A 9,431-nucleotide genomic window follows, 5' to 3' on the forward strand; every position below is an offset into this window, starting at 1 on the left:
GATGGGTTTGTGCTTTAAGTAAGTGCGTGGGTTGGGGGAGAGGCCTGTTTCCGTGTGGTAATCTGTGTATTTATGTATGTCACTGTGTTTCAGTCGGAGGAAGGAGAGCTGTATTACGCCAATATTCAGTTCCTGCGACAGAAAACCGTGGGCCCGACATTAATAATCAGTGAGGAGACAACCGAATATGCTGCCATCAAACGCCCATAGTGACTGGGAATACATTCTTTAGCACCTACAAGTGGTTTGGTGAAGGACAGTGTTTGTGGCCGGTACCTCCGATCCCACAGGACCTCAACAACAACAACAGCTTTTATTTATATAGCACCTTTAACGTAGTAAAACGTCCCAGGCACTTCCCAGCGCGTGATAAGACAAAACAGATAAATTTGACACTGAGCCACATTAGAAGAAATTGCGGCAGATGACCAAAAGCTTGGTTAAAGAGGTAGGTTTTAAGGAGCGTCTTAAAGGAGGAAAGAGTGGTAGAGAGGTGTTCACTGGGGTTTATTGGTATTTCTGCTCAATAATTATTGTCGAATTTCCTCACCAAAGGTGCAGAGCCCTGTCGGACTGAAGTCCCATAGGTCCCGGGGCCCATCCCTCCCTCGCCCCAGGTGACCATTCTTCACACGTGAGCCTTTGGGGCATCATTCTATCCTCACTCACTGCCCACACTTTCTGTCAGGGGAAAATAGGTTGTGGTTAGAAACAGGAATCCTCACCCGCTCCCTGACTCAGCTACACTGAGGTAAATGTATGTGTTTCCACTGGGACCCTGTCTCAGGATAGATAGTGAGACCCACATACACCACTGGGACCCTGTCTCAGGAGAGATAGTGAGACCCTCATACACCACAGGGACCCTGTCTCAGGATAGATAGTGAGACCCACACACACCACTGGGACCCTGTCTCAGGATAGATAGAGAGACCCACACACACCACTGGGACCCTGTCTCAGGATAGATAGTGAGACCCACACACACCACTGGGACCCTGTCTCAGGATAGATAGTGAGACCCACACACACCACTGGGACCCTGTCTCAGGATAGTGAGACCCACACACACCACTGGGACCCTGTCTCAGGATAGATAGTGGGACCCACACACACCACTGGGACCCTGTCTCAGGATAGATAGTGAGACCCACACACACCACTGGGACCCTGTCTCAGGATAGATAGTGAGACCCACACACACCACTGGGACCCTGTCTCAGGATAGATAGTGGGACCCACACACACCACTGGGACCCTGTCTCAGGATAGATAGTGAGACCCACACACACCACTGGGACCCTGTCTCAGGATAGATAGTGGGACCCACACACACCACTGGGACCCTGTCTCAGGATAGATAGTGAGACCCACACACACCACTGTGACCCTGTCTCAGGATAGATAGTGAGACCCACACACACCACTGGGACCCTGTCTCAGGATAGATAGTGAGACCCACACACACCACTGGGACCCTGTCTCAGGATAGATAGTGAGACCCACACACACCACTGGGACCCTGTCTCAGGATAGATAGTGAGACCCACACACACCACTGGGACCCTGTCTCAGGATAGATAGAGAGACCCACACACACCACTGGGACCCTGTCTCATGATAGATAGTGGGACCCACATACACCACTGGGACCCTGTCTCAGGATAGATAGTGAGACCCACATACACCACTGGGACCCTGTCTCAGGATAGATAGTGGGACCCACACACACCACTGGGACCCTGTCTCAGGATAGATAGTGGGACCCACACACACCACTGGGACCCTATCTCAGGATAGATAGTGAGACCCACATACACCACTGGGACCCTGTCTCAGGATAGATAGTGAGACCCACATACACCACTGGGACCCTGTCTCAGGATAGATAGTGGGAACCACACACACCACTGGGACCCTGTCTCAGGATAGATAGTGAGACCCACACACACCACTGGGACCCTGTCTCAGGATAGATAGTGAGACCCACACACACCACTGGGACCCTGTCTCAGGATAGATAGTGAGACCCACACACACCACTGGGACCCTGTCTCAGGATAGATAGTAAGACCCACACACACCACTGGGACCCTGTCTCAGGATAGATAGTGGGACCCACACACACCACTGGGACCCTGTCTCAGGATAGATAGTGAGACCCACACACACCACTGGGACCCTGTCTCAGGACAGTGAGACCCAAACACACCACTGGGACCCTGTCTCAGGATAGATAGTGAGACCCACATACACCACTGGGACCCTGTCTCAGGATAGATAGTGAGACCCACATACACCACTGGGACCCTGTCTCAGGATAGAGAGACCCACACACACCACTGGGACCCTGTCTCAGGATAGATAGTGAGACCCACACACACCACTGGGACCCTGTCTCAGGATAGATAGTGGGACCCACACACACTCACTGGGACCCAGTCTCAGGATAGATAGTGAGACCCACACACACCACTGGGACCCTGTCTCAGGATAGATAGTGAGACCCACATACACCACTGGGACCCTGTCTCAGGATAGATAGTGAGACCCACACACACCACTGGGACCCTGTCTCAGGATAGATAGTGGGACCCACACACACCACTGGGACCCTGTTTCAGGATAGATAGTGAGACCCACACACACCACTGGGACCCTGTCTCAGGATAGATAGTGAGACCCACACACACCACTGGGACCCTGTCTCAGGATAGATAGTGAGACCCACACACACCACTGGGACCCTGTCTCAGGATAGAGAGACCCACACACACCACTGGGACCCTGTCTCAGGATAGATAGTGAGACCCACACACACCACTGGGACCCTGTCTCAGGATAGATAGTGAGACCCACATACACCACTGGGACCCTGTCTCAGGATAGAGAGACCCACACACACCACTGGGACCCTGTCTCAGGATAGATAGTGAGACCCACACACACCACTGGGACCCTGTCTCAGGATAGAGAGACCCACACACACCACTGGGACCCTGTCTCAGGATAGATAGTGAGACCCAGGTGATTCTCTGTTACTAAAATTGAATAAATAAAATTGAATGTTCTCTAACTGTGCCAGTGAGCAATAACATGCTTCTTGACTAGAATCTGGGAGCACGAGTCTGATTGTGATTCAATTGGCTTTACGGCAATGAATTGCTATATCCACATCGCCCAGGTCTTGTGTTAACGGAGAGAGAAATGACCTGAGTTTTGCCAAATAGCGATATCTGGTCACTTCAATGGGCTGATGTTTAGTGTCCGGAATAAATAAAACATTAATTTGATGCAGGATTTGAGCCAATCAGAGACTGGTTTAAAGCATCTGGGAGAAAGGTTATTTAAATTTACAATAAAAAGCTTAAAGCGATGCATTTATCAAATGGCAAATAAAAGTTAAAATAATGAGTGTAAGGATAGCTCAGCTCATCGGCTTCCAAAGAGCGACCTCAAATCAGACACATTTCCAGTGTCAGCCGTGGATCAATGGGCAGCTCTCTCGCCTCTGTGTCAGCAGGTTGTGGGTTCAAGCCCCACTCCAGAGACTTGAGCACATAATGGAGGCTGGCACTCCCAGTACTGTGGGAGTGCTGCACTGTCAGAGGTGCTGTCTTTTGGATGAGATGTTAAACAGAGTCTGTCCTCTTAAGAACATAAGAAATAGGAGCAGGAGTAGGCCCCTCGAGCCTGCTCCGCCATTGAATAAGATCATGGCTGATCTGATCATGGACTCGGCTCCACTTCCCCGCCCGCTTCCCATAACCCCTTCTTCCCTTATCGGTGAAGAAACTGTCGATCTCTGTCTTAAATATATTCAATGACCCAACTTCCACACTCTCCAGCCACGGGAAATAACCTCTCAGCATCTGCCCTGTTAATCCCCTTCAAAGTCTTTTATGTTTCAATGAGATCATTTCTCATTGTTCTAAACACCAGAGAGTATCGGCCCATTCTACACAATCTCTCACCATAAGGCCGTTGTATGTAAACAGTCCCATGGCACTATTTCGAAGAGCAGGAGAGTTATCCACGGTGTCCTGGCCAATATTTATCCCTCAACCAACATCACGAAAAAGATTATCTGGTCATTATCATATTGTTGTGTGTGGGAGCTTCCTGTGTGTAAATTGGCTGCTGTGTTTCCTACATTACAACAGTGACTACACTTCAAAACTACTTCATTGGCTGTCAAGCAGTTTGGAACTTCCTGAGGCCATTAGAGGAGCTGCATAAACACCGGAACAATACTTTCAGATACACCAGGAAAAGAGGGTAACCTTAGGACAGACATTGGGATCGGCTTCTTCACACAGAAGGTGATCTTCTCTCAGAGGGTTATAAATCTGTGGAATTCTCTGCCCCAGAGAGCTGTGGAGGCTGGGTTATTGAATATATTTAAGGTGAAGATAGACAGATTTTTGAGCGATAAAGGAATATAAAGGGTTATGGGGAACGGGCGGGGAAGTGGAGCTGAGCCCATGATCAGATCAGCCATGACATTAAATGGCGGAGCAGGCTCGAGGGGCCGAATGGCCGACTCCTGTTCCTATTTCTAATGTTCTTATGTAACAGCTGGAATGTTTTCCCAGGCCACTGGATTCATTTAAGGAACAGCTGGATGGGGCATGAGGGCTGGTGTTCTGGAGGGATGAGTCCAAGTGGGCCAAAGAGTTGTCTTCATCCAAACCCAATAAGCCTTTCTTTTCTTTCTTGTCCTGTTTTCAATGTGTTCTGGCTGCCCCAATGGACGGGGCGGGTAAACCGGAGAAATTCAGCACTTGGTGCCGTCTTTTGGAGTGGGGCTCAAGTGGCCTCATCATCGGGGCACAGTGGGCATCACTAGCGGGGCGGAGTGGGGGCAGGGTGGAGTGACCATCACTAGCGGGGCGGAGTGGGGGCAGGGAGGAGTGACCATCACTGGAGGGGCAGAGTGGGGGCAGGGGGGAGTGACCATCACTGGAGGGGTGGAGTGGGGGCAGGGAGGAGTGACCATCACTAGCGGGGCGGAGTGGGGGCAGGGAGGAGTGACCATCACTGGAGGGGCAGAGTGGGGGCAGGGGGGAGTGACCATCACTGGAGGGGTGGAGTGGGGGCAGGGAGGAGTGACCATCACTAGCGGGGCGGAGTGGGGGCAGGGAGGAGTGACCATCACTGGAGGGGTGGAGTGGGGGCAGGGAGGAGTGACCATCACTGGAGGGGCAGAGTGGGGGCAGGGAGGAGTGACCATCACTAGCGGGGCGGAGTGGGGGCAGGGAGGAGTGACCATCACTGGAGGGGTGGAGTGGGGGCAGGGAGGAGTGACCATCACTAGCAGGGCGGAGTGGGGGCAGGGAGGAGTGACCATCACTGGAGGGGCAGAGTGGGGGCAGGGGGGAGTGACCATCACTGGAGGGGTGGAGTGGGGGCAGGGAGGAGTGATCATCACTAGCGGGGCGGAGTGGGGGCAGGGGGGAGTGACCATCACTGGAGGGGCAGAGTGGGGGCAGGGAGGAGTGACCATCACTAGCGGGGCGGAGTGGGGCAGGGGTGAGTGACCATCACTAGCGGGGCGGAGTGGGGGCAGGGAGGAGTGACCATCACTAGCGGAGCGGAGTGGGGGCAGGGGGGAGTGACCATCACTAGCGGGGCGGAGTGGGGGCAGGGAGGAGTGACCATCACTGGAGGGGCAGAGTGGGGGCAGGGGGGAGTGACCATCACTGGAGGGGTGGAGTGGGGGCAGGGAGGAGTGACCATCATTGGAGGGGTGGAGTGGGGACGGGGAGGAGTGACCATCACTGGAAGGGCGGGGAGGAGTGACCATCACTGGAGGTTGGGAGTGGGGGCGGGGAGGAGGGACCATCACTAGCGGGGCGGAGTGGGGGCAGGGAAGAGTGACCATCACTGGAGGGGCGGAGTGGGGGCAGGGAGGAGTGACCATCACTAGCGGGGCGGAGTGGGGGCAGGGAAGAGTGACCATCACTGGAGGGGCGGAGTGGGGGCAGGGGAGAGTGACCATCACTGGAGGGGCGGGGAGGAGTGACCATCACTAGCGGGGCGGAGTGGGGGCAGGGAAGAGTGACCATCACTGGAGGGGCGGAGTGGGGGCAGGGAGGAGTGACCATCACTGGAGTGGGGGCAGGGAGGAGTGACCATCACTAGAGGGGTGGAGTGGGGACGGGGAGGAGTGACCATCACTGGAGGGGCGGGGAGGAGTGACCATCACTGGAGGGTGGGAGTGGGGGCGGGGAGGAGTGACCATCACTAGCGGGGCGGAGTGGGGGCAGGGAAGAGTGACCATCACTGGAGGGGCGGAGTGGGGGCAGGGAGGAGTGACCATCACTAGCGGGGTGGAGTGGGGGCAGGGAGGAGTGACCATCACTGAAGGGGCGGAATGGGGGCAGGGAGGAGTGACCATCACTAGCGGGGCGGAGTGGGGGCAGGGAGGAGTGACCATCACTAGAGGGATGGAGTGGGGGCAGGGAGGAGTGACCGTCATTGGAGGGGTGGAGTGGGGGCAGAGAGGAGTGACCATCACTGGAGGGGCTGAGTGGGGGCATGGAGGAGTGACCATCACTGGAGGGGCGGGGAGGAGTGACCATCACTGGAGGGGCGGAGTGGGGGCAGGGAGGAGTGACCATCACTGGAGGGGCGGAGTGGGGGCAGGGAGGAGTGACCATCACGAGCGGGGCGGAGTGGGGGCAGGGAACATAAGAAATAGGAGCAGGAGTTGGCCATACGGCCCCTCGAGCCTGCTCTGCCATTTAATACGATCATGGCTGATCAGATCATGGTCTTAAATTTATTCAATGTCCCAGATTCCACAGCTCTCTGAGGCAGCGAATTCCACAGATTCACAACCCTCTGAGAAGAAATTTCTCATCTCAGTTTTAAATGCGCGGCCCCTTATTCTACTATCATGCCCTCTAGTTCTAGTCTCCCCTATCAGTAGAAACATCCTCACTTTGTCAAGCCCCCTCATAATCTTATACGTTTCGATAAGATCGCCTCTGAATTCCAATGAGTAGAGGCCCAACCTACTCAACCTTTGCTCATAAGTCAACCCCCTCACCTCCGGAATCAACCGAGTGAACCTTCTCTAAATTTCCTCCAAAGCAAGTATAACCGTTCGTAAATATGGAAACCAAAACTGCACGCAGTATTCCAGGTGTGGCCTCACCAATACTCTGTATAACTGTTGCAAGACTTCCCTGCTTTTATGCTCCATCCCTTTTGCAATAAAGGCCAAGATTACATTGGAGTTGCTGATCACTTGCTGTACCTACATACTATCCTTTTGTATTTCATGCACAAGTTCCCCCAGGTCCCGCTGTACTGCAGCACTTCGCAATCTTACTCCATTTAAATAAGAACTTGCTCTTTGATTTTTTTTCTGCCAAAGTGCATGACCTCACACTTTCCAACATTATAATCCATCTGCCAAATGTTTGCCCACTCACTTAGCCTGTCTATGTCCTTTTGCAGATTTTTTGTGTCCTCCTCACACATTGCTTTTCCTCCCATCTTTGTATCATCAGCAAACTTGGCTACGTTACACTCAGTCCCTTCTTCCAAGTCGTTAAACTAGATTGTAAATAGTTGGGGTCCCAGCACTGAACCCGACAGCACCCCATTAATTACTGATTGCCAACCCGAGACTGAACCATTTATCCCAACTCTCTGTTTTCTGTTCATTAGCCAATCCTCTATCCATACTAATATATTACCCCCAAGGTAGGAGTGACCATCACTGGTGGGGAGGAGTGACCATCACTGGCGGGGAGGAGTGACCATCACTGGCGGGGAGGAGTGACCATCACTGGCAGGGCGGAGTGACCATCACTGGCGGGGAGGAGTGACCATCACTGGCGGGGAGGAGTGACCATCACTGGTGGGGAGGAGTGACCATCACTGGCGGGGCGGAGTGGGGGCAGGGCGGAGTGACCATCACTGGCGGGGAGGAGTGACCATCACTGGCGGGGCGGAGTGGGGGCAGGGCGGAGTGACCATCACTGGCGGGGAGGAGTGACCATCACTGGCGGGGAGGAGTGACCATCACTGGCGGGGAGGAGTGACCATCACTGGCGGGGCGGAGTGGGGGCAGGGCGGAGTGACCATCACTGGCGGGGAGGAGTGACCATCACTGGCGGGGAGGAGTGACCATCACTGGCGGGGCGGAGTGACCATCACTGGTGGGGAGGAGTGACCATCACTGGTGGGGTGGAGTGGGGGCGGAGCGAAGTGACCATCACTGGAGGGGGTGGAATGGGGGCGGGGCAGAGTGACCGACGCTGCAAGCCTTCAGTGCCGTGCTGATGATGTCATCGCGCTGGCGTGTCACAATGTCCCTCCCCCATCAGTTAAAGGGGAGGGCCCGCGAACTCTGCAGCCACTTTAGTGCAAACACTGGGCCACCAGGGAGGGTTTTGGCCGGGCCAGCGGCTTGACACCCAATTGCTGGGTCGGGCCGACAAAAAAATAAGATTGCATCGCGGGCAGTGCCACCTCCCCTTTAAGGGCAGCTGTGTGGCCAAGTCACAGAGAATGTACCGACAGCAAAAGCTGTTGGGGCACCGATCGGCGGTGGGGCTGCTCCCGAGGGGTAATTCCGGGAAGGGGTCACTGCCGGTCGGTAAGGGGTCAGCGGGTGCACGCCGCGGCAGGAAAACAGGCGGAACCGTCCCCTACACCGCTCCAAACTCGAGGAAGAACAATTTTTAAAATGGTGGCCCCTCTGCAGAGACTCGGTGCCATTCCGCACCGACCCGTGGCCGACACTTTCACATGGCCAGAAGCCTTATAGAAAGGGCCAATTTCAGCCCCTTAGTGTTGTAGATAGTGTGGTCCACACCACAATGGGTGAGACCCCCTCACATCACTCACTGTGAAGCAGTGCCACAGTCTGCACCCTGACAATTGTGCTCGTCGCTGTTTGTATTCTGCTTTCCTCATTGTTTGTATTTTGTGTTAAAAATGCAAAATACTGATTGGCTGTGAATCTCTGCACCACATAAAGAGCACTGTCGAATTATTTTAGCAAAACACCTGAACATGCTGTAAGTGATTTCTGTAAATGCAATAAAATCGATGTGGCCTGACCAATGACATCAGCAACCCCAGGAACAGCTTCAGAAAAACAAGTGGCAGGGAAGGGCTGTCAGTGAAGCCCAGCAGCAGCAGGGAGTAGATACTGAGACAGGACAAGCAATGTCTTATTGATCAGGCTTTGGGGAAACGATTTCAACATCCAGCCCAATTAGCATGTTAGTCACTTTCCATCTCAGTCCATCATTAACCGTCTGTCAACACACTTCATTTTTGTAAAATTCTCATATTTTAATGTAACTTTTCCAAATCCTCTCTGTGGAAAAATGGCCAGTGTTACACTCATAATAAATGGTCAGACTGAGTACTGAGTGTAATGAGCAAGTGTGACCTTCGCTCCTTTA

At 53.7% G+C, this 9,431-nt stretch overlaps 1 protein-coding gene across 3 annotated transcripts in view; it reads left to right on the top strand.

Annotated features, from left to right (window-relative positions):
- The window catches only part of LOC139250427 (uncharacterized), a 95,057-nt gene extending 92,085 nt beyond the window's left edge, over positions 1–2,972 (top strand). For all 3 annotated transcript variants that reach the window (XM_070872822.1, XM_070872824.1, XM_070872823.1), the window contains exon 8: positions 94–2,972. In XM_070872822.1, the coding sequence (XP_070728923.1) occupies positions 94–210 (117 nt within the window). In that variant the 3' untranslated portion in view covers positions 211–2,972. The remainder of the gene's footprint in view (positions 1–93) is intronic.
- The last annotated feature ends 6,459 nt before the right edge of the window (positions 2,973–9,431 follow it).

Source organism: Pristiophorus japonicus, unplaced genomic scaffold, assembly GCF_044704955.1.
Source record: "Pristiophorus japonicus isolate sPriJap1 unplaced genomic scaffold, sPriJap1.hap1 HAP1_SCAFFOLD_370, whole genome shotgun sequence".
Taxonomy (NCBI): domain Eukaryota; kingdom Metazoa; phylum Chordata; class Chondrichthyes; family Pristiophoridae; genus Pristiophorus; species Pristiophorus japonicus.